Below are 26,933 nucleotides of genomic sequence, written 5' to 3'. Positions count from 1 at the left end.
AAACCTGCCGAGGTCACACCTGGCTTTCCCTGCGCAGCCCCATCGCACCCGCTGGCACTGGTGAGGGTTATGCCAGGAAGATCCAGCTGCAGCTCCACTAGATATACAGGAGTCTATCTATACAGTCACTTATTACTCTGCTTATTTTTCACAGATACAAAGCTCCCAAATTTCTCACCTTTCCTGTTTAGCAAGAAATACAGGAGTTGATTACACCACCATCAGATTCCACAAAGGTTAGCAATGTATGACTAAGTACAACCTTAATCCAGCTGTACTTATACTCTCTTGCTCCTTACAAAGAGTTAAGCAGGAATTAGTTTTTAATCATCTCACACATAACAGTAAAAGTTAAAAAATATCTGGAAACTAGATTTTCTTATAAATACTAGCAGCATATTTTGTTTTATTTCAGATACATAAGGTAGTCTCTTTGTTGGTATTTAGGGTCCTTGAACACTGTCAATTCATTGCTTTGTTTTAGTTGTTAGACAACAGCAGCAGTCCACTTTCAATTTTTTTAAAAATGCTCCTACATGATAAAAATCTTAGTTGCAGGGTAAAGGACAATATATTCCACTTCTGCAGTGATTTTCAAAGAGTACTTAGCCTTGAATTTCTCTGTAGAAGATCTGAAAATTACAAATTTGTAGCCTTTTTTTTATTCAATTGATACTTCACAGTTCGTAAAATAATGTGATCCTCTATGGGATCACAACACTGGCACAAAACTACAAAATCAGAATTACTACTCTGGTATTTTAAACCTAAACACACTGGTTACCTTCTCTTCATTCAATTGTGAATAAACAGAAAAACCAAACACTTTTATTCATTGTAACTAATCGCAAAATATGACAATAACCCCCTCCCCTACCATGAACTTTAGGAATGTTTTGAGAAAAAAAATTTACAGGCCATTTGTGTAACTCATCTTCAGTGACAGTGGTATTTGACAGAAAGTATGGTAACCCAACAGACAGTTCACATACTAGGACATATTGGTCTTTCTTGACAAGCCAATATTCAAGACTTAATTTTAGAATAGACAAAAAGAGTCAATACTTACGCAATATATGATTTCAGAACTAAATCATAAATCAAGTGAAACAGTAGCTGATCTGTTACACAGAATCAATTAATACTAAAATAAATGCTACTATACAATATTATACACAAAATCTATTCTATGTTAAAGAATATAAAGTCATTTTTACATATGAGAATTCCAGAGCTAAGCAATCTGGTCAACTTCATGAATGATTTAGCTAAAGTTAATGTATCACATGAATTCAACAGGTGCCTCTTAGTTCACATGGATACTGAAAGACTTAAAATGAAGTATCCACTCCACAACCTTAGAGAGCCAACATCAGAGTGCCCCTGCATATCTGGGCCCATAATACGTACTCTAAATGTTTGATGAAGGTGCTTTCTATAGAAAGAATACCTTTCAGTTCAAGATTAAATGAGAATAAATTAGAAGGAAAAGTGCAGCCACTTTTGAAATCGTAATTTAAACCTTTTTGGTAGAGTTTAATAAACCACAGAAAAATTTTATCAGCTCGGGCTAGGGAAAATATTTACCAGGTAAATTAGCTTCCATCAAGTACTTCATGCACAGCATGTCTGGATGAAGAAAGCAGCTGTCTGTTATGTCTGGAAAACGAGGCAGGTCTAAAAATGCTGCAAGCTCGTGCATTTTGTTGAACACTTCTTCATATACAGGCCATGACTGAAAGACAGGGTTAGAGGAGGTTATACATTTGCTCTATTACCACATATGTTAATTATTTAAAATTAGTTATTGATGTTAAATTCTGTATTGTTTAATACAGGATTATTTACACACATTCTTTTAGCACTCAATGACTAAACACATGTGCAAGAATAGAGCCAGATAGCAGTACTCCAAAGAGAAATGTGTGCTAGCTTTAAATCCCATTAAATATATAAGAGACAAACAGAAAGTTGCTTCAGATCTCCAACCAACCCACCACCTTTCTTGTGAAGTGCTCATTATGTGTCCAGATGGCCCAAAACTGAAAGAGCTTTGGAAAAAAACAATAGAGATGCAATTGAGGGCAAACTGTCTAAGAGGGAAGAGGTCACAGAACAACAGAAGGTGGAGGCTGGAAGGGACTGCTTGAGACCATCAGGTCCAAGCCCCTGCTTGGGTCAGCTCGAGCAGGCCGCCCAGGACCATGTCCAGCCAGGTAGTGAATATCTCCATAGATGGCAGCTTCCAAGGTCTGTGGGAAATCTGCTCCAGTGTTTCACCAACCCCACTGTACAATGGAAAAAAGATTTTGTTTTCCCTTATGCTTAAATGGAATTTCATGTATTTCAATTTGTGCCCACGTCTTCTCATCCAGTCACTGGATACCACAAAGGAGGATCTGATTTTCCTCCTTTGCACCCTCCTGCAGGTACCACATCACACCCACCCTGAGTATCCTCCAGCTCCAGGACGAACAGTCACAGCTCTCTCAGCCTCTCTTCATTTGTCAGGCTCCACTCCATCATCCTCACAGCCCTTTACTGGCCTCACTCCACTGAATTCACATCTCCTTTGTACTGGGTAGCCCAGAACAACACTCAGCACCCCTCATGTGTCTCACCAGGGCTGAGTATAGAAGAAGGTTCCCCTGCCTCCCTTGAGGACTTGGGCAGTCACCAGAACCACTCAAAAACTATTGACAGTGACCATGCAGTGACACCAGCCAGCTGCCTCAACACTCATGGCAGCATCTCATCACAAACCATGAACCTTCATATGTCCAATTTGTTCCTGTATTCCCTAACCCGCTTCTCAAAAGCTGAGGCAAAAAACACAATCAACACTTTAGACTTCTCCTTGGTCTTTGTGACCATATTCCCATTCAGCAACAGGCCCACATTCTCAAGAACCCTTCCACAGATTCTTTCATGTAATTTATTACAAAAAAATAAAATCTGTGTTTGCATATCTATTAGAGAAAATAAATTGGAAATTATCTTCTTAAAACCATTGAATACATGAAGAAAGTTCTCCCAATTCGTACTGAGGTTTGCAAAGATTTTGACATGTTTATTCATAATGAACTCAGCAGGACCTGAATTTTGCATAAGTATGGCTGAAAGGTTTGACCCTCATTTCACAATACCTGAGCTGCTTCACTAAACATTCTTAATTCTCTATATTTTAAATGATTACTTGAATTTACCTCTAAAAGCAACATTTTCCATTCTCCAGGCTACTTTACCATTTTAAATGTACAAAAAGCAATGTTTTTTCTCCTTTACTCAGTGGCTGTAATTCAGCACACAAATATGTATTCATATTCTATAAAGTCACTTTGTGTACATGGAATCTTCCTTTAAAAGAAACTTAGCAAGGCTTTACACTTCGTGAAAAGCTTCAAAACTTTGCTGAACAGGAGCGAATTCAGGCTTCTGCTCTTTTCTGAGTTCAGATTACAAACAAAGTAACTGTATTTACAAGAAGACATAATGTGACCTAATTGATTTCATTCAATCATTTGCTTTCACCTATTTTAATATAAGCTCTGTAGCCAATGCTCAAATTTTGTTTTGAGTGATTACCAACATTGCATTTTCTTTTTTTAATAATCTCCCCTCAGAGTGCAGTTCAGACTTGCATGAACACATGCTTAGACAAATGAATAATTCTGCTGTCACCTACTATTACACATGCAACTTTTTGTAACAGTTAGGAAGTTGTATCATGTCCATTACAGTTTCTAAACAGTGTTAAAATTGGCTTAGACTGCTCCAGGACTATCTTTAGAAACAAGAAGAACAAGCATTACCAGAGTTCTGCAGAAGACCAGGCTCACAGTACTTTCCATTCCTTTTAAAAAGTAGCGCTAAATTGAATACCAAACCAATACTGGAACAAAACCTGAACCATATGTGACTTCTCCTGAGTGCACCGGGAGAAAAATTAAAGTCCCAGATAATTAAAGTAAGAACATTATATAAATACTATTCCTAATTAGATAGCAAGGAAATATGCTTCCCCCTAATGAAAAGCAGTTGAATTAGTAGCTTCTTAATAATAATAATATATCACATATGAAAATAAATTAAGACACTGGGAATTCAGTCATTTGAAGCATTTCCATTCTCAAACATTAAACTATCAGCAATGGAGCTATCTGAAGTCTAACTGGACAACAAGTTACTTTAAGGAATATAGATCTTAATTGGAGAACTCCAATAGACACCTCTATTACCTTTTACCTGAGCTTCTCTCCCTGTACCAGGGCAAGGAGACAGCTTTCCTATCCTAGCTATTAGTGAATCATACCTTTCTCCCTATGCCCAACACCTACTTTTGTTTCAAAGCTTTTGTTCGCAATTTACAGAAGGCAATTTGGTTCTTTTTCAAGATGCCTAGAGAATGCTCTGCTTTGCAATGACAACCAACACTTTCCTCTTTCTGAAGGCAAATGAGAGGTATAAAAACGACAAATAACAATTCAGACTGAGAGATACTGCTTGGCTTTTTTTAAAAACAGTGTTAACAGACAAAAACTGTTCTTTGTTGATGTGTGTCAATAAGAGATCTAAACACACTTGGAAAGTGCATCCTAATAGAAGATAAAGATCAACCAAATCAACTGCTACTTCCCAGGGTTTAAACTCTAAGCTCAAAAACATTCCCTGTAGTAGTGCCATTGCTACAACGCAGAGCCGCGTCATGATGAAGAGGCTGAAGAGGGTGAACTGAACCCCCACTTCCAGCAGCACAGTCACCTCTGGAACGGGAAGCTGCAAGCATAGCTGCATCCAGCACAAGGTCACACCTGCCTGGGACACAGCACAGGGCTAAAGGCTGAAAGGACAAGGGCTAAGAACACTGTAGGGTTCCTCCAGTAACCAAGTACTGGGTTTTTTACCAGACACTGTATACCCTGTTCACACTCTGTTAAAAGAGTTGAGAGTTCATACAGAAAATCTTTATTCTGCAAAATTTCAAACATACTAGGAATATTAAAAGAGAAAGAACACCCAAATTCCACACAACCAACAAAGCAAATGTTGAGACAATATTAAGAACAAGAAAAATGCAGCAAACAAGCAGCTACCTCAAAACTAATAAAAGTTACCACCTTCTACCTAGCTATATAGCTCTGCCAAAAAAAAAAAAAGAACCTGATAAAACAAGTTGCACTGGAAGTCAACCAGCAAATCCACTAGGAAAGCAAAACCCAGAGCCAGGGCCTACCTCCTTCAGTTAAAAAAACTCTGCCTCCAGCAACCCATGATTAAACCCCAAGGGAGGAGTACTTGGACAATACAGGACAGTGTTAGATCATACGCCACACACTCTCCAAGTATAACTTTCACTTATCCAATCATAAATTAAAGAATTCAAGATATATTTCTGTGCTAAATATTAGGACAACTCCCCTGTCAATCACCACATGGAGCTACTGAGCTCTCATCTTGTTTTGGAAACCTGGGAAACACAGTAAATACCACATACAAAACTTAAGTTACAAACCCTTGAGGGCACCTAATAATTTCAGGAAGACTATCAAAAAACCCTTTTAAAGCTGTGCCACCTGCTAGCCTTTTCAGGTGTTTCACAAGCTTGGATTCCTTCACAACTGATCAACAACGCTGACAGAGTCTTTAACTTGTCTAGATAGGATATGGGCTTGCCAAGACCTTTTCGTAAGCTTTGTCTTTAAAATGTTTGTATCTTATTCCCACATGTGACAAATAAGGTCACTACAGGTCTTCTCCAGAAAGCAGTATAGAAGATTAGTACTACTTGAGAGTACTTTTCCCTGCCCCCTGAGCACAGGAGAACAAAACACATGCTGGTGAGTTGGTGAAGAAGTATCTATAACAAGATTTTCATAATGACAAATATTCATTATACTATTTAAATCAGTTGTCTTTATCTTTCAAAGTTACATGGCATTTTTCACCTGTATTAGAAAACAACAAACTGGTTTTCAGGAGCAGAGAAGCCAAACTATTAGCATGATAATCAGATCACAGTAACAGGTTAATTGTTTCGAGTAAGCCAAGATTGCAGCCTCTCCTACTTGTTTGGACAATATCACAATGTTGCTGATCAACAAGTAGAAAACAGTATGCACTGGCTGACTTTCTAGAACAATTTGCAGGCTCCATAGTTTCTTGTTTTAAATGTGGTCTGACTGACTCTCTTCTCGGATGACTGTACAGGCCATTTCCTTCTCCTGTATCAGGACAATATCCCAGCAGGCATTACTTACATATTCACAATATTCACAATTCAGCTTATGTTATAATGATACTGTTCTATCCTTTCTGAAAAGAATGAATTATACAGTTATTCTAAATTCTTCTATATTTTTTATTTTTCCCTTCCCTCCTTCTTTCCTCTTCAGTACTTTCTTTGCAGCACAACTCCCTTCCTCACCATCCTTCTACCTTGTGAATTTTCATCCTGGGAACCCTTTTCTCTTCATGCCTGCACATTCTTTAAAGTTCTACCTTCCTCATGCTGCTCATATTCCACAATGGACATTTTCCCAAGGGATTTGTTTAATGGCCATTTAATACTGGAATCAAATAAGGTGTGACCCATTTTTTCATTATTAGCTTTTTGCAGGTCTCACAGAATCTTTTAACATTTAGAGCTGGATATGCTGCAGTAATACAAAACTCAGCATGGCTTCATAAATTTTAAGATGACAAATTCAACTTAGACCAAGTTTGGAAAAGAGTGTACTAAACTTACCAGGAAATGGTAATGCCCTAATTAGGAAATGCCCTAATGTGTGTAAACGTCTTTGAATGCTGCCTGGATTGAAACACACATTCTCAGGAACCCAAGCTGGCTTTACATTTACATAAGGTAAAATTAGGTACCAATAACGAGCAGAGCAGTCAAGTTCTCTATGGCTCCTGGCTCACCTTACTTTGCTTCTGCTGCTCAACTGGTTCAGATATATCTGGTCATCTGCGGCATGAGCCTGATGTGGGATGACACCAGCCACAGTGCATGCAGGTTGCACAAAACAATTGACAGTAGAGACAATAACTGTATTAACTGTGAAATTTACACTCAAATTAGTATTTAAATCTGAATGAAATGACCTTGTGGACCAGTCATTACATACTAGATCATTAATGTGGTCACTAATGATTTTTTAAAAATATTTTTTGTGTATTCGTATAGTACTACTAATCTGGCTACCTCCCATATAAACCCACACCAACTAATATTGCTGATTTATTTTTAAACAACATTAGTTTCTCCCTTGCCTGACCTCTATCTACCTCTCAGGCACCACCCATATCCCACCTGGAACAGCCACAAAATAATTTAACAGCCATCAAAAACAAATTAAATGTACTTTAACACTGTGTTTATTATGACAAATACAAACTTTTAAAAAAATAGGAAACACTGAAGAGCTTTTTTGCCATCTAACCTAGCTGGAAACAAACTAAACTAATGCAGTCAACTTTGTTGCACAGTTAGATTCTGTGTAGCCTTTTCAGGAAAGTCTCCTCAGCCGGAGTGTAAAGTATACAGAAAAGACACAGGCAATGTTTAAAAATACTCTTTAAAGGTCCCTTCCAACCCAAACCATTTTGAGATTTTGTGACATTGTCAGCACTGTCACCACTGCTGTATAGAAACGCCCCAGGCTTGTGATTTGCTGGCGAGTGTGAAAGTATATGGGGGAGACCCCCTGCCCCCTGCTCCTGCCTCCTTTCCTAGGTCACCACCAGAAACAGGAGAACAGACTCCATGAGTCTCAAGTCTGACTCAGTGCACTCATTTTTACATGGACTAAATGAGTGGATAAAGTTCTCCAAACCCTGATATCCATGAATCACATACAGATGCTGATGTAACAGCAAGAGGGCGTGCCTGGAATTATTAAAAGGGAACCAAATGACAAGAAGAAGACAGGTGAAACTGCTATAACTCCATTTAGATAACTGCAAAGAAATATGCATCTTATGAGACTTCTTCCATTGGAAAAGACAAAGAGACTAAACACACAAGTAAAGCTGCTGCTTGACAAGCCTGTCATCAAGCAGAAGGAAGATGTAAAAAGAAATCAATTTGTTCAGCTGAAGACAGGCAGACAGGTTGCCCAAGTTATCTGTCTGGTAAGAAATGGGCAGAAAAAAGAAGTCAGGACACCTCTTGAAAATCATAAAAGTCACACTGGCAGGCTCTCCCTTACTTTCTCCTGTTAATAACTGTTTCATCTGCAACAGCTACTACATCCTAAAATCCAAAATAACTCCTTATCATTGTTGTAGAAGTGAGAAGGGTCTTTGTAGAGCAGAAAGATCAATTTTAGAAAATGACTCAATAAACAAAGGTTATGCATTTTTGAGAGAAGAATATTAGGTGCTAGGATATTAGACTGCATTTAACTGATACAGGCAGTTTTACTGAAGAATTCAAATGGCATGAGGATGAGCCAGCAACCCACACACAAAGAGAAAAACCAACTGAACATCCAATACAGATGTACTCCTTTACTAGGGAAAAAACATATTTGGCTGCCTAACAGACTTTTTAATAGGCTACTTTTGGAGGAAGACATATTTTTCGTTACATGATTCCTGGTTAAAGTGGTTTTTGAATAAATGAGTTTCAATATTACTAAACCACGAGAGACATGTGCTTGAACATTAGCCTGTTCATGCTCACAAGTTAACTCTGTCAAACATCGCTTTTCTAAAAAAATGCAGTCTTTCTAAAAATACATAGAGGATTCCAACAAGGAGCTGAATAGTCATAATGTATTGAAATTTAAGAGTTTGGGAACAAATTTTATTGAATTTCATAAATATTTCTTTTCTTTTTGTTTTCTTTCTTGATTAAGTAATGCCTAAAGACAGGTATGGACAAGCTAGAGTTTCTGTTACACAACAGCAAGCTCTCATGATAAACTTGATTACAATAACCCTTTCAGCAGTGAACTTCCTCCTCAGCTTTTTTTCTTTCAAATAAAAGCCTCACCCTTGCTTCTTTTCATTCTGCACTACTTTCTATCCTGAACAAGTACTGCATGCACCTGTTAAAATGCACAAAAAATACAGAGTTAAGGAGAGGACAAAAAAAACCCAGATACAAAGACACCCACCCCCCAAAAATCAGGATTACAAGATATCTTCAAACACCAGCAGACCAAAGCAGGAATCCCTGCTTGCTTGGGAAAGTAAAAGCAGCATAGTTGATTAACAGAATTTGTATAGATAGAATTTTATCCCTCTTGAAAGATTTTTTTTTAAATAAACAAGAATGACCAGCTTCTGTCTTAATTTGACTTCTTTAAATAGTTACCACTGAAAAATAGATTAAAAAATTGTATGGCAACTAAGGTAATTTAAATCTTAGTCAGGAAAAGAGACTCTTACACATAAAACCTGGAATGTTTTAAGAAGACTTCAGCAAACATAGGAACGTGTCTAAAAGCCAGTCTGATGGATACACTTTCCAGGGAAGCAGAAAGCTGTTGTCTTTCCAGTCCAAACTCTCCAGGAGAAAACAGCAAACATTTGACCTGCATTTATGAGTTCACTTACAGATTTAGTCAGGAATTACTCGGTTTGAATCAGACCCAAACTAAAACATATATGTGCAATCCACCAAAACCTAGAGTGTTAGACAATCCATATGTCAGCAGTTTCCTAAGAGCTGTGTGATGACTTGAAGACATGGGCTTTACCCAGTAGCAGATTATTAAGGAATACAAAATCCTTTTGAAAAGCCACTGTGAAAAGAAAAATTAAATACAAGCACCATTTTACAGCATTTAGAAAATCTTCAGCTTTCCTCATGACTGTGGCACAAACCCACCACACTCCCCCAGGCAGATGTCTTTGTCCCAGTTTTCCACCTTGGGATAAAACAGCACACCACCACCCCTGAGAGCCTGGCCCTGCAGGAACAGCCATTGTGTGACCAGGGGGAATGAGCAGCATCAAAGGAGGAGAAAGAACCAAATATTCTGCAACTGAGTTGGTTTCATGTGGCCTGTAATAATGCCAGCTTAAACTCCATATTAAATGAGGAAAAGGAAAAGATACAGAGCAGCTCACTACTTCCTGCATGCTGAACCAAGACACTATCTTGGCTTAGAAACAATATAAGATGAAATTGTAATGACTACACCCTAGCGCACTTAGCGAGTCCCAGCTAAAAGCATGTTCTCTTCAGTAATTCCTAAAATTCATATGCTCAACCATAAAACCTTAATCACTATTCAAATAAATGAAAAGAAGGTAGTATTAGCTTAATCTGTTCACAAATCCAAGACCTGTACCTACTTTTTGGGCCAAAAGAGGACTGCACAAAACTGAAGACTCTTTAGAAATGTCAAGGGTTAAGTGCAGAAACTCTTAAGCTGCCATCTCTGTCAGCCCAGGATACCTCCCCCATGACCTAGAATTTATTTACTCTAACACAGCTTTTCATGTTTCTCTTCTTGCCACATTTCTGGACCAGGCTTCTTGCAAGTGATCCTGCTTCCTCCTGGCATTGGGATCATCATTACTACTCAATAGTAAGAAATTTTACATTGTGAGTTATTAAACAAGCAATTCCTTTATAGCTCCTCCACCAAAACAAACCAAAAGGTCACTAGAAAAATACAAGCATGAAAAATATTTTTTTAAATAGCAAAGTTTTTGCTTAAGAAAAATGTGTAATATTTATTGCTTAGAATTCTCTTCTGTAGGCTAGACATACCCCTTTAATGCAATGATTTTGTACACTTTTACCATTTAATAACTACTCAACATTTTTCAAGTTGAATAAGAAACATCCTGAGATCTCTAAATCTGAAACTTTATTGGACCATATGTAGTTCACCTAACTTAAAGGCTTGAACTATGACTTTAATGGAGCTGTTCTAAGATAACTAGTTAATGAAAAATGAAGCTTTACGACCTTTAAATAAGTCTCCCCAGAACACAAAACCCACAAACTGAAAGCCTAACTGAAACCCCAGAACAAACAAAACAAAACAAAAAAAAAACAAAAAAAAAAAAAAGTGGTTGTACCACATCAATCCAAGAAATCTATTTAGCCTTGCACTCAGAAGTGAGCAAGCAAAATGTGCAGGGAGGAATTTACGAACCAAGCAAGCCACAACACTACCAAACATCTGTCCAGCTTCACACCATTTGTGGCTGACTCAGCAGTGAGATCTGTGTATTCTTTTGTTCCAGATCCCCATGCCTTCATGGTATTTGTACAGTCAGCATCTGGCCCTTTTAACATCCAGAACATCCTCTAAGGCAAGGAGTTTCACCAGTTACCCACAAAATGTATAAAACCACATCTCCTGCTGTTTGATTCTGAACCTGCAAACCAGCAACCTTTGCTGACACCTCCCAGCCCTTGTGTTGGAAGAGACTTTGAACAACTGCCTCCTGAACATGTTCTACAAACTATCACCACATCTTCCTCTTAGTCACCTCTTCTTTAGGCTGAAAGATAAGTAGATAATATTGTTTCTTGTATGAAAATTGTTCTGTTTGATAATCCTTGTTGTGACTTCTCTGTATCTCTTAATTCTTCTGCAGCTTTGACAAAAGGAAGGGTAAGAAAAGCAAAACACACAATCAAAATTCTACATAGTATTTAGGATACAAATACATAATACATTTACACACTAACATAACTTTTTTTTCATCTCCATTCTTTTATTAGATATCAGGAGTTATTAGAAAATAATTCTAATGTAGCTGGGCTAAAACAACTGCATGTTCCAAAACTGGATCCTAAATCCAGTATAATTAAGATCACAAAGATATTTAAACTAAGGCTGGTATATGCACATAATAGTATTGATAACACCAGCTTTCAGAGAACACTACAAATCAATTTTTCTTAATACCATTTTTTCCACATAGAATAAAGATATTCATGTCAGCTGTTGGATGAGAAGAAAGTTTGAGAAATTTCAAGCAATATTTCTCCATCTGTATTCTCATAACTACGAAGCTCCAAGATTATGTATCTCAGTAGATGCAAAAAGGGGAATGTTTGACTCCAAACTTTTCACACAGGATTCAGAATTTTATTAAGGAAAAAAAAGAGAAGAATATTGAAAAAAACCCAAGACTGAATAGAATGATGAAGACTAAGCAACTTGCTTAGTATACTTTTGCATACTTTAGTATACTTTTAAGGTATACTTTTGTTTACACTGGGATCTTTCTTCTAAATTATCATTCTTCTTTAAAAATTCCTTCTGCAAGTGTAAGCAATCTTTGAATGTATCAATGATATGCCTTTTACTTTTTCCTACCAGGTTTACTCATCAAAAACAGTCAGCAGACCATTTTATTTAAAAAACCATCTTCAGACAAGAAAATTATTTAACATACCATTAGCATAGCATTGTTGTAACGTACCAAATTAGCAACACTAAAACAGTCACCAAACAGTATAAATCATTTCCACAATAACAATTTCAGTACAATGACCTCATGCGATATTCAGAATACAAAAGTACAGAGAATTTTACTCCTCCTTAGACATTGGGACAAGGAACATAAAGCCTTAGAACAGTGATTCATTTCACCTGTCCCTCCTAGAAGAGTACTATAATTAGGAGACTAAATCCACACCCACAGCTAAAGAGACACCAGCACTTAAGAAATACTGTCAAGTTTATAAACTTCTATTCACATACTCAAACTCTGTAATGAAGCAAATTCTAATCCTTCTGCTTTTAAGTTGATGAAATTATAGTACCATAAATAGCATCTTTGATATAAAACAATCACAGAAAATGAACTATCATTTGCTGTATGAAAGCACTCAGCCACACCACATCCACCTTTGGGTACAAATCATGGAATTACACCAGAAAATCCAAGGGGGATGTTGGCTGGAGGAGCAAGATAAATATCTATATTTTTAGCAATGCTAGAAACACTCATTGTGAGATTCCAAGGATCTTCAGTGGTCAATATTAGTTTCATAGGAAATCATGCCATGAGCTGTGAGCAGAACACTCTAGACATTCCTAAGTAACATCATCCCCACACACTCTGCTTTTCCTGAGCACTTCATGGTTCAAGGACAGAACTTGCTCTTCGCTGCGGTGCAGTGAAGGTCACCACTGATCTGTTTTACTATGTGAGAAGATATTAATTCTTTCAGTATTGAAAAGAATGATGAAATAGTACTTAGGCTTTGTTACCAGTGCAAGGTGGGAAGAATTACCAGCATGAACGAAAACAGCTCACAACCTTTGCACCCGGCACAGACCTCCAGAAGAGCTGAGTGTAGGCAAGGAGAGAGAAGCATCAATACTCTAACAACAGTCCATATGCTAATCGCTACCTATCCTTCCTTGCTATCTACGTTTAAGTGATCTAACAAAAATACTCTCAGTAAGTGAGAGAGTAGCTACTTTTTAAAGCTTCCCAGGGAAGATCCTAAGTTTATACACTTCGGACACAGTAAAACATCTGTGATATGCTCCTGACTGCAGGAAACAAAACAAAAGCAGCTCAAAGTATCTAAACCATAATGCAAACAAGTGTTTCCAATGTGAGCAACAGACTTAGATACAGCAGTGATAAATTTCCTTGTGTTATTTAATACTGTAAATTCAAAGAATAAGTTTTCAATAAACCCATAATACTTATCCTACTTCTGGTCAGAACATAGATAAATTATTTAACCAATCCTAGCAGCACATTTTCTATGAACCCCCTCACACTTTGTAACAAGCTGGTAGAGATTATTAGAAATTACTGGAGATTGAAAGCCAAATTACTTCTAAAACACAGTCATGCTCAAAAGCTAAGGACTACAACCAATTCCTAATTTTGGCTGTATACAGCAGGTAACCGTCAAAGCCCTGAGCAACTGTCTTTCCTTAATCCATGAGAAACTCTCCATTTTTATGTTTTCCTCCAGGCTACCTGACAGTTCTTCTGCCCCCAACATTCACAAGGAAATCAAAATCAGGAGGCGTCTTAAATTACTTAAATTTTTCAGCTAAATTTACAAAACAAAATGGCTTTTACTATGCTTGAACAAAGCTGAATTGATTCACATACATTTTTGTGGCACATCCCCATGTAATTGAAAGCAGTTTAACTGAGTTACTTAGTTGTTGGACAGTCACAAGGCACAAAGTGTTTATACGGTGCAAGTATTAACAACTGTATTCTGATTGTAATATTGCCTGTAATGAAGAGAATGAGAAAAACTATATTCCTCTGAGGTTCCATATCTTAAACCCATTTGCAGTAGTAAAACTCTGAAACATTTAATAATATTGTAACATAAATTATTAATATTACACGCTATTTTGAATGTGGAAGACAAGTCCAACACTGGGTAGCGCTGCACAAGGATACAAGAGTTTAAAACTTGTTCTCAAGTAGATCTCTCCAAATACAGTCCTTGTAGATTACTACACTCCCAGATAGGTCCATCATACTCCTCTTTTTATGGTGGGATAATTGGATAAATGGAAAACCACCAAAAAACCATTTGAAAAAAACATTTGAAGCAGGGGGGCATTTGACTGCACAGCGGTCAGGGACAATCTCCTGGATGAAAAAAAAAGAAACTATAGATATTCTGCAGTGAAACACAATGTAAAGGTGGCTAAGCCATAAGCAACAGGGAAACTAAAAAAAACCAAACAACCCCAAAATCTTGAATTTCAATGCCACAGGTAAATAGGTAAGTCATGAAATAGGAAAAAAAGCAAGACTGTGCTATAACTGGAATTAGAATATAAATCCATTGCATTAAAATCATATGTAAGGAAGAGAAAAATTATGTCTGCAAAAAAAGTAAACCACTATCTGATAAAATGGAGTATTTTACAAAGGAGAGGCCCAGATAATTTACACACAAGAAGCTTCAAGGAAATAACTGAGGAGCTCTCTGAAACACAAATGTTGTTTTTTAAACAGTCTTAAGAAATTCTAAACATCAAAGGACTCTCCACTTTAATATGCAGTATTTAAAAAAATGTAAAAGGGGAGATTCAGGAACTGTAGAATGATTAGCTTGGGATGGATCCTGAACAAATTAATAGTATGGCAATGGGAAAAATAGAAGCTAAAAATATCCTGTCAGTCAAGCAACCTTTGTAAGGTCAGGAGAGGAGACTAGAGAGTGGACTGAAGCTCCAGCTCCCACAGAAAGCTGATCTGAAAAACCTTTTTCCTGCTTCATGAGAAAGCTGAAGGGGACCCAAACCAAAATTACCAAGACACACTAGAATAACGTAACTCATCATTTACTTAAAACTCAAGAGCTGCTCTGCTGGAAAGCAAAGCATGCAGAACAAAGGAGCAAAACAGAAGTATGCTTGATACAGAGGAGCAGCCTGGCAAATTCATCTCAGAAATCAGGTCTCTCAAATCCTCAGCAGAAGTGAGATTTGATTGAAGCTGACACAGAAAGATGGGTGACAGAAGAATTAGTGCCAGAGAAATATGGATATGAAAGTGCTGCCGAGAATAAAATCAAACAACATTTAAAAAATGGAAAAGGAAAAAAAAAAAGAAAATACAACCTATAAAATACAGTAAAAGACGAAACCAAAGAGTTGGAAAGTTTCCAGCAGAATGGAGAAGAATGATTATATCTCAATTTTTCAAGGAAACTTTTCACTCCTAAATAAAAGAGGCAAGAATTTAATAATCCAGGCTAGGGAGGGTGTGTGTGTGAATGTGTAAGTGCAAGGTATGTACCTCTCCAACACAAATAAAATTAAGCCAAAGCATCATACAGAATAAAATGCTCCACACTAAAGTGGCACATTCTCAAAAGAGCTGAAGATTTCCAGTCTACTTTATAAATACATCACAGTACATCCTTCAATGCCTATCACAGGTTACCTTTAGGGAAAGGATGAATCGGGAAAGGAAAAATTTAGCCTTGAATGAATTGTAGAGCAGCAAACATTTGTTTTCAATTTTCTATCAAAGCTAACATCAGTTCACAATGGAGCATTAATTAAAAGTCCTTATTTAACTGAACACAACGGAGCTGCCCAGAGATCCTGGCCTAATCCAACACAGACAGAAAGAAACATAATTTTAATGCAGAATGATAAGCTATTAAACCTGAAAGAAACAAGGTATCAGGAAGAAGATAAGAACAAGAAGCTTTTCCATTAGGTGGGATAAAGGGGAGAAAATCATCACATGTGATTTTGAGTTTCATGCTTCCTGTCTTGTTCACAACAGTGATTTATGACAAGCAGACTACATGCCTGCCACTTTACCATGATGTATACAAGCATTTTCCACCGGCAAAGGTAAAGAAGGATGCTAACACCATTCTCAGCTAGGAGTTTAGAGAGCATTTCTGTACTATGGAAAATTGTGAGGAGTAACACTAGGAGTCATTTATGACTCAAGACATCTAGGAATGGAAATAGTTGAATAATTAAAGCAGATTTCTAACTAAACAGTGCTTATGTTACTCTAAGTTGGAGGTTGGGTATGTAAAAAGAAACAAACAAAGTTATACTAAGACAATAAAAAATTAATATAGATGGCAATTTTATCATGTTGGCAAGGTCACATCTATTGAAGTACATTCCTCAGGATTGTAAGAAACAAACAAAAACCACAGAAAAAGAGAATATGGAATTAAACTACAAAACAAAAAAAGGAACTATTTTTAAGATACAGATCAATAGGCAGCAAGATGTGTCAACACCATCAACACTGAAACATTGAGTGCCCTTGCAAAACAAGTGGATTTAGAATGGTGCAGCTACTCCCACCTAAGAGTAAGGGAAGGGGAAGTGGGGCAGGGAATGGAGAAAGGTTTATACAGAGAAGCCATTCCATGATCACACCCCAGGGCAGAAGAAGAAGAAGCAAGGATAATTCAGTAAACACCCATTCCTTTTGTCTTCAGGGGCATGTTGATGGACAGGTCTGAACAGAATCCAACTAATCCACCACACTCAACTTTCTCCAGGCCCCCCCACTCCTGGGGGAAAAAAAAAATAAATCTTGTTTCTTCCTAAAGTTTTATTTTAAATTTGGAGAAGAGATTGAGAAAAGGGAACTTCTCTGAGGTCACATTGTGCTCCTTGCCAAGTCCAGATACTTGTGCAGCGAGAGATGACCATTTCCAAAGCTCTTCAGCACAGCAGGATCTGAAAGATGCTTATGAGACTACACCTATCCTGTTGCACACAGCACATGCTCCAAAGTGACACGGTTGTTATCTCCAGTACTTCAGTAAATCATGTTGCCCAACATCCATGGGAGTGACCTGCTTACCTATATACACACATACATTTAAATTTGTATATGAAGAATGCGAGAATCAAAACCAAAAATTACTTCTGAATGTAAAAAAAAAATCCACTTACAATGCATTAGAGGTAAAATACACCAAGAAAAAATAGTGTGTGTTATAAAAAGTAATGAAAGCTAAAGGTAAATTTGAGGCAGCAAAGCACAACCAATCTTTAAGCAAAAACAAGATAATACTTAAAAGATAACTGGGTACAGTCCCAATTCAAGAATGCATGGAAAGACAGACCCATGGCAAGGACAAGTTGTTGATAGCTCAAGACAAAAGGGTGCTTCAAACAATTTTGTATAAGGATAAAGATGAATCCATAAAAGCAAAATAGAGGATGCATATCTTAAAGATGTATCCCTACTTCAGGCAGAAGTGAAAGAGGGAATTTGTGTGCAGCTCCACTGGAGGACAGATAATATCAATACAATAATACAAGCTGAAAGCAAATTATCCACTGAACTATATACTACTAATAATTTACAAATACATTTTAACTCCTACACTAATGGGCTTTAGAAAAAATAGACATCCTAAAATCCTAGACATCCTATGTGCATTAAAAAGGGAACAAAGATGACTTCCACCTAAAAGAGAAAAGATGATTGCAGTTATCAAAGACAAGCCTTAGTATGAGCAGAGATTTACTGTAGTTAAACAATTTGCAAATAACAAGAAAAAAACCCTTGGCCTCCTGCACAGAACAAAACCAAAAACTTACATATGTTATTCTTTCTTCATACATACAAAAAGATTTTAACCAAATTGAATATTTGTGTTAGAAAAAGGAAATTTTGCTTTTCCTCCCTTGTACTGGGACATTAGAACTTCTGAACAAAGAAGGAGCATCTTGCCACTGCTGCTGTTTGCCCTGTTAACCCACTCATTGTGCATAGGTAAAAACTATTTTCCAAAGGCTAACTTCTAACATACACATGATTTTAATAGAGGAAGGGATAAATAGATAATTACTAATCAAGTAAAAATTTAAAAAACTGACTTTGAGCAATGGAAAGATAAATACATATGGAAGATAAACAACCCATTTTTCACAAAGATCTTCTATAAAGTACTTTTACCCTTCATAAAACACTTGTGAATAGTACTTATCTCCAGCTAGGCCCTGACACCTGTCTAACAGTTATACATCATGACAAAGATGATACAGAGAGCTGGAGGCTCCTTTTCTCTTTATTTATGAGACAGTCATGTCGAGAGCTCCTACACTTCTGGACAGAAGTGTTCAGATACAACTATCTTTGTGGCAGGTATTTTAAATAAAGCTCAGTTTGAGCAGAATGAAGAATTATGCCCTTCTTATTAGCTCTTCCATTACCAAAACATGAAGGGCCCATCTGCCACCTATACTGAAAATGTGAAACAGAATACAAGGCATACTTGAGGTTGGAAGGGACCTCTGGAGATTATAGATAGAGTCCAACACCTCTGCTGAAAGCAGGATCAACTACAGCGAGCTGTTCAGGACTGTGTTCCATCAGGTTTTGTGTACCTCTGAAGATGTGGACTCCACAGTGGTCCAGGGTTGCTTGGTTCAGCACTCAATCACCCTTACACTGTGAAAAAGTTTATATTTAAATGGAATTTCCTGTATTTCAGTTTGTGCCCTGTATTTCAGTTGTCTCCTGTCCTTCCACTGGACACCACCAAGAAGAAAGTGCAACTCCACCCTCACTCCTCCCTGACAAGTATTTATACACATTACTGAAATCCCCCCAGCTTTCTCTTCTCAGTGATAAAACCCCTCAGCTCTCTGAGCCTCTCCTCTTATGGCAAATACTGCAATCACCTCTAATTGCTAAATAGTATGCAACACAGGGAAAAAATTGCCAGTGATACAAACTCCATTCCTAAATTACACAGTACAGAAGTTCATCACAGCTGGGAAGCCTGAAACTAGTCACATTCCTTGCATATGGAACACTACTACTAAATGACAAGTCATAAAAACCCCCTTGTGCGTATGCCACTCCACAGAAAGTAGACATGACTCACCTTGTAATAATGTTGCATTTATTTTTCTAACATCTGTAACAACTTCAACCTTGTATAAATTCAGCATATTTTGGGTATGTGGGAAATTGTTACTAAAAAAAGTCTTTAAGCCACTAAGAATATTTTTATCCAAGATGAGCCTTATCAAGTTACACTTCATCTGCACTTAACTGATAAAATTTTAAGTATGACTTCAAATTCTTCAAGTTACTATAACATAATTACTTCTTGATTCAAATTTGGGCTGCATAGGACACAATCAATGCACTAAAAATCTCTTCAAAATTAAAAAGGAGACATATGGAATAGTCCTTTCAGTTATTGGTATTTTGGAACGTTTGTTGCTTATATTCACCAAACTTGAAGCACTACAAATAACGGCATTAGAGTAACTTACACATCTGGTTATAACACCCATATCATAAAGGTTTTTAAGGTAATTGTCTACAGAATACTCTATAGAGAAAACAAAGCAGAAAAGAATGTAGGCTATGTTTTCAGAACAGAGTATTATACAATCTCACTTCCTGCTCCAGGACAATAACATCATCTTTCGAATTTCTCAAAACTCAGATGTCAAAACTAGATACAGTAAGATGTTGGTAATCTCAGTGCTGCAGTGAGAAATGTCAGATGTAGAAAAGAGCTAGTAGGTATTTTGCAATTATCAGCCTCATGATATGGTAAAAAACCATTAAAACGAAATAAACCTGAGGATGCCTTATGAAAGGTAAGGTGCAGATATTCCTAAAAAGAGGAAGCTACAATAATACTGGAGTGGCTGGAAAACAAACGGTACAGTAAGCTTACAGAATTGTACCTATGTATCTTAATGAAAATATAGTTACAAGATTACTTGATTAGGGTGCATATCTACTTATACTTTGGAAGTGAGGGGTGCAGCTTTATCACAAAAGAAAACAGTAGGATCCTCCAAGGGCAACTGTCACCTCCTCTCTGTAAACCAGTTCTCCCACTCTGAGGTATGGTACAAGATTTACAGTTGCAACTCATAAAACAAAACTCATCCAGAAGACAGAAGCAAAGAAGGACAAAAACTTAAAAGAAGTTTATACTCATATTTCAACCTCACATATCTGTTCTGTTAAGGAAATATCTAAGACAGAAAAAGAAATCAAGAGGTTTCGTATCAAATTTATCTCCCAATTTTTAGAAGTTGAGGTGATAATTCTCATTTATCCAGACAGGAAAGCAGTGGTATAAACCCAAAAATAAAAAAAATGCTACAACTTCTGAAGCTACAGCTCCTGAGCAACTCATGACCTGCTCAATATGAGCTACATATTGGAGAATGGTAATGTTACTTGCAACATCATCACTAATGACTTGGCAGAATTGCTGCTTTCTGTTCTTAAAAGCAAAGATTTTATTTGCACACTCCAAAAATCCATAGTAAATTTTTATCTACAACACAAACACCATTGGGCAATTGTTACCACAATACATAAGAATCTTAAATAAGAAAAGTTTAAATTTCAGTCAAGACTCTCCATCACTAGTCAGCTCCTAGAAGACCTGCAACCCCTTACGTAGATTTTACATTCGATATAATTTCAACCAGTACAGCAAGAAACAGAACAAGAGATAGCATCTAAACCATATTTTATGAAAAGAATATGGAATTACCAACGAATTCAAGAGATATTTTAAGTAAGCACCAAAAGGGACAAAATATTGCCCTTAGACTTGAAACCAAATCCTATTTCTGAGCATTACAAGAGCAGTACTGAATACCCTTTTCTCCACAAGTACTTACTGATTTCATTCTAACTTAGGTAATCAGCTTAAGACTGGTTAAAGATTAAAGCACTCCAAGACACACAGTGCATGGGTTTCTGCCAGGCTCCAATACTGTGAAACACGAAGCCCACCAAATAATAATAGATTTAATCAATTTATTAGTACCGTGAGCAAAATAATTAAAATACCACCCAATAACTAGGTTTTGGTTGTTTTTTTTAAACTTCTCCTTTAAGAAAAAAATTACCTCTACACAAAAGATCTTAAGATCAAGTCCACATAACTTCATCTTCTCCGGAAAATGCTCAAAAACATTCAAGTATGGAATATGACCTTCAACAACAAACCTGCATTAAAAAAATGAAGATCAAATCAAAATAATATAGAGGATGACAAATTAATATGGTTATCATAAAATTAATACAGAAATCAACTTCTGATTTGAAATAACATCAGTATTACACTGCCTAAGCAATTCAACTTGCAGTTACACACCCTGAAATGCTCCACAGAACAAAAACCAGTTCAATCATTTAACAGGCTTTTAAGTTCAAGCTCAGATATGACTGACAAATGATAACGTTATGGCAGTAAGCATACAGTCAACAAGCTTACATGGAGTTTGCTCTGCACATTCTTCCACTACTGCATTTCTGGAACTGCTTTAAGCCTCCTTTGAATAGTATGGAATTTTTTTTCCCCAAATTCTAAAGCTTTAAGTAAATTTTACTTTTAAAGCACTTTCCACTGGAGGAGCTTGGATCAGGTAATGTGATAGGGAAGAAAATCACAGAATGATAAGCAGATACATAGCACTGAAACCACATTAATTACATTTCTATGATGATACTTTTAAAAAAAGTATTATTGAGGAATGAATAGAAATTGTTTTGTATACTAATAAAAATAGTTTAATTTTTATTTGCACAGAAATAATGCATCTTTTTTGTTAAAAATTGGTTTTGGTAAGTGGTTGACAGTATTATTTGATATTTTTCTTGCAAATATATACATATATATATATATATATACACACACATACACAAATACACACACACACATATAAATATAAAAGATTGGACTTAACAAGAGATACCAATAAAAAGCCACCATCACCCCAAACCCCTGCTCTTATCTACCATCTTAGCAGACACCCACAACAGGCCAAGCAAGCACTGAACAAGCACAGACCCTCACAAGGAAACACACTCATTCCACACTAAGGCACACTGGTAGTCTCCCATAGGGCTAAGCTAGAAATGCCTTCCTGCCTCCTCTTCTCCAAACCAGTTTTGTTAGAAGAGTGAATTAAACCTGAATAAGTTAACATTATGAACAGAGATGACTCTGTTCATTAAATAATATTAGGACTGAAAACAATTTCCTCCTCTGCTGATAGTTTTATCTGAACAGGACCTCTCTGATCTTGCTACATAGATTAGTACCTTCTTGGTCTCCAAACCTTTCATATCCCTTCTGAGCCTACAGCAATTCACACACTCACCTGCTACCTCCCAGTTCTGTGCCCTCATCATTATTTGTTCCATGTTATGTAGTGTGTATCAATTGAAGTTGACTACAATTGTATTTAAAAGCTATTTACTGCAAACTTTACATTTATAGTCTACTTTTTTTAAGCAGTCTTACCTGAATTTTCAGTTTAGTTGACAAAAATTAGTTAAACCCAAGATTAAAATAAGAAGTGCATTTCATGATCAAAACTTTGTCTCAGAACCATTTATAATGATTTCTGAAAAATAACAGCAATATGAAAAATCATATTGCCAAACAGCTTTTGTTCCAAAGCTCTGCTTACTAGTCTCTTAAGTGAAGATGTAACAAGTTGTGCACAGTCCTTTCTAATCAAATTGCGTAATGATAATTTTGCTAATGACATTTCAGTAGCTTTCCTCAACCAGCAGAAACAGCACTTCCCCACCCTGAGTGGAGATGTGCACTGGGCTCCCGTGAGGTTGCACTCCAAACCCAGCCCCCACTGCTGGTCCTCACCACCCCACCTGACCTGCTGAGCAGCTGGCACATCAGTTCCTCAGCTCATTTTAGTCATCCACTAAACTGAGGAAAGCTTGAGATATGGTTTTACAAAGTTAATTGAGCCAAATGAAAAGCTCATGGTAACTAGCAGGATCTCCCCCTTTGTGATCCAGCCATGAGCTGCTGTTGCTCATCCTCCTCCCCAAATGTAATTCACAACAGCAGCAGAAAACCACCTGTTATCCTACTGACAGCAAGGGTTTCTTTCATCATCTAACAAACTGTGAGGACGCTCACAGATGGCTCTGCAAGTGAAAGAGTTGGCAGAGGGGTACATCACAAAGGCAGAGAGAAAAAAAGGAAGCAGGACTTTCCCCTTTCAGCAACAGTGATGCATTACTGGCTCAGCTGATGATAAGCTTTGGCTGACACACATTAAGGCACAACACCATTAGCCATCAGATCTGAAGGGTTGGAACCAAGGCACTGAGAGCAGCAACCTCCTGAGCCAGCACAGCAGCAGCTGGAAGAGGACACACAGTCAGGACCTTGCTTCGGGTGTGGTGTAGTGGTGATGCAGCCAAACCACCCTAACAGCTTGCTGCCTCCGAAATGGGAAATCCCACCCTCCCTTCAGTCCCCTGCTGCACACTCCTCCCTGCTGACAGAAGCACTTGTGTGACTTCCCAGTGGATCAGATTGGGAACTAGTCTCTTCTAGGGTTTCACTGCAACCAGACAGATTTTCCACACTGAGATGATTGCAGGAACATTACGTCCAGCACAAGGCAGAAAGGGACTGCAGAGCACACTGACCCGCACGAAAATGTCCAGTGAAACTTTTACAAAATTAATCTTCTGCAGATCTACTTCTTTGAACTAATAAACCATAAACAGGATGAACACTAGAACCCATGGCAAGAGAAAGAACAGGAATGTTGATGCAAGACCACAGCAACAGAAACTTGGAGCAGCTTAAACTGATGCTGGAACGACATCCCTCCACTGCAAGGGACAAGAAATGTCCACCAAAATATATTTTTTCTTTTTAAAAAGTTTTCACTAACTTGGCTGTACCAAGTCAAACCACTGCAACTATTTAAAAAATAGTATCTTTTCTAGCTTGAAATGATTGTCTCCAGAAAAAAAGAACGCTCTTTTCTCTCAGGTTAAAAGCTGTTTCTACACTCTAAGAATACAGCACAAATACCCTGTTATGAATACAAAGTACTGATGATTCAAGTTTTAACACTTAATCCAAAAGTCCAGATTTGGAACAGCACTTCAGAACAGTTTCTTCTGTCTGCTTTCATTCAACAGACAGATGGCAAAACACCTGTAAGACTATGTTCTATCAGGGAAGTGCTTGAAAACTTGACAGGCAGATACAGGACACAGTCCATGTTTTTAATTACTTCAGCAGCATACATTAATAAGGCCCAAGAATGAAAAAAATCCTAGGTCCTCAGTGTGCTACAAGGAAGTGATGCATCTGTTAAAGCCACAATAATGCCACAAACTGATTATAAGTTTAGTCTTGCCAGCACAACTAGGTACAACCTCATTTGAAAGGCATTATTTCTCAGAGTCTCAAAAGTTTAGCATCTTGAAACTTTTTCCAAAACCCAACCATTTTATTATTCAGATGACCAATATACATCATATGGAATACTGTGAGACTATTCACAGTGGAAAAGGATTTAATGTGTAACACAGACTTGATCAGAACATTGTTAAAAATGTTATTTTTAAACCAAAATGTTCCTGTCAGAGGAGGTAATTGTAGTGTTTTTCTGCTAAGTGTGTCAAGTAGCAAGGAGGAGTGTATTTTTGGTGTTGTAAATCCTTTAAAAGCTGGCAGATTGCCCGACCATAGTGCCTAAGCATGTATCACAAGGGAGGAGTGGTAGTCAGCTGACTTCAGGGTACAGGGAAAACCAAACTGAGGAAAAAACAAGGCAGAACTTTAAACAGAACTCTAATTCAGCTGGTTTAAATAAAACAATTTGCCTAGAAAGATTTAAAAGGTAATGCCGAATACTTAATGCTTTCTCTGCATAGTTTTCATCTTCAGTCTGTCGTTATTTTGATCTGTGTATCTTAATGCATGCAAAAATGTGAACATTGTCTGATTTTTTAAACTTAAATATTCAGAAGTTAGAAAACAAGTATTTTATGGTAGTTCATGCTAATTTAAAATTCTTTCACCTTTTTCATCAAACTTGTTGAAAGGCAAAGACCTTAAGGGTAGGGAGGGAAGCATGATAACATAATTACAGTCTTATATAACTATCGTATCATGGTAAAACTTTGCAATACAAATAACATTCTTTTAAACTTCACTTTCTGTACTTAATCCAGTTCATATGTTCAGTGCATTTAAAGTTACTGAATCATTATGATTTACACACTCTTACACATATAAATTGTACCTAATTAAATGGTATCTTCTCATTCAAATAATCTTTTTTGAATTTCCAATTATTAATTTCAGATTATGCTTTTTTGTGCTATATTTGGTACTTGATTTTTTATATCTCTCTTTTTCCAGCCTTTTACTGCTTTCATGTTTTCTCTAAGTCTTTTCAAGTAAGTTTGCTCATCTCTTAAGGATATTAGTCCAAAGGATAGTCTCGAGGTTCCAAATAATCTTCCAGGATCTTTTCTGCAGTCTCCAATTTTTAAAGTGCCAAAAACAATAATTTACCATTCATATGCAAACAAAACAATCTCTCATTCCTCTTGACAGCTGACTTCAACAGTTGTTTGGTTGGGTTTTTTCCCAACCACACTGTTGTGCTAAGACAGGAACATGTGAGGATATCTTTGCCTGGTATGAGCCAACAATGCTTCCAGAGACAGTTTCCAAGATACAATAACCAAAGAATATATATTTAATTATTAATTTTTCTCTCCAAACAGGAAGGGGTAATTAATAATTCTTTAGTGTGAACCAGTAGCTCTGTCACAGAAATTGTAATTTACTACTTGGATTTCTGCCATATACAAATATTATCAGACAGGTTTTACATTATTTATTTGCTAATGAGTCACAAAAATAGAGTATGTTATGGTAGTTCTGACTTGTACAGAATTTCCTAAGGAAGACAGCTGCTACTACTTTTGAGTACTTCAGTTTCTTAATCTACTCAATAAATACTTCTGTATTGCAGGGTGCTAGATTAAATTCTGAATATTATGGCATTTTACCAAAAATTTTATAAGCATCCTTCATGCAATAGCATATCCAGTTATGCAAACATGCAATGGTTTGTGCAATTCTGATCAATGAAGGCAACAACCACCCTTAAAGTAAAATCAAAGGGTTAAATTGATAGAAATTGATTTTCCAGTAGTAACTACTGTACTTCAAGACATACAAAGCTCTCCTTTTTGAAAGTAGCTCCAGAAAAACATCCTTGAATACCTACCCTTCTTGGAAAGCTTGTACAAAGCTAGAAAAGTGCAGGTGGAAGCCTGCACTCCAGAGGAGAGGGGCCATAATGGAATATCAGGCTCTGGGGTAAAAACCCCTTGCATTCACCACACTTTCAGCAGTTTCACAGGTTACACATTTGAAAAACAAAAATTAAAACACTGAATTTTTAATCAGTTTTTCCTTTGTTTTGTCTGAGTTTTCAATTCAATTCGCCAGTGTACTTACTTGAGTATTTCTACTCCTTAAATTTTGGCCAAGTAATGTTTTTTCACCATCTGTTTAGAAATACCCAATATTTCAACAGTTGTTAAAAAAGAGAATCAGAATACAAAAGGTCTTCCAAGGAAAACCTAGGAATTCCTGCACTTATTTGGGCCTGATTTAAACTATTTATTGCCAACAAGAAGACTTGATTTATTGTTTTTCATTC

The 26,933-nt window shown here is 36.9% G+C and overlaps 1 protein-coding gene across 2 annotated transcripts in view; it reads right to left on the bottom strand.

Annotated features, from left to right (window-relative positions):
• TAF1B (TATA-box binding protein associated factor, RNA polymerase I subunit B) overlaps nucleotides 1-26,933 on the bottom strand; it is a 46,404-nt gene that overhangs the window by 10,817 nt on the left and 8,654 nt on the right. For both annotated transcript variants that reach the window (XM_085056837.1, XM_085056836.1), the window contains exons 8-9: nucleotides 21,318-21,417; nucleotides 1,588-1,735 (exon numbers count right to left, since the gene is read on the bottom strand). In XM_085056837.1, coding sequence (XP_084912963.1) covers nucleotides 1,588-1,735; nucleotides 21,318-21,417 — 248 coding nt within the window. The remainder of the gene's footprint in view (nucleotides 1-1,587; nucleotides 1,736-21,317; nucleotides 21,418-26,933) is intronic.

This window comes from Lichenostomus cassidix, chromosome 3, assembly GCF_008360975.1.
Source record: "Lichenostomus cassidix isolate B80296 chromosome 3, HeHo_3.0, whole genome shotgun sequence".
Classification (NCBI taxonomy): Eukaryota; Metazoa; Chordata; class Aves; order Passeriformes; family Meliphagidae; genus Lichenostomus; species Lichenostomus cassidix.
Note: the sequence above shows the minus strand (reverse complement) of the source record. Positions and strands in the feature narration are given on the sequence as shown.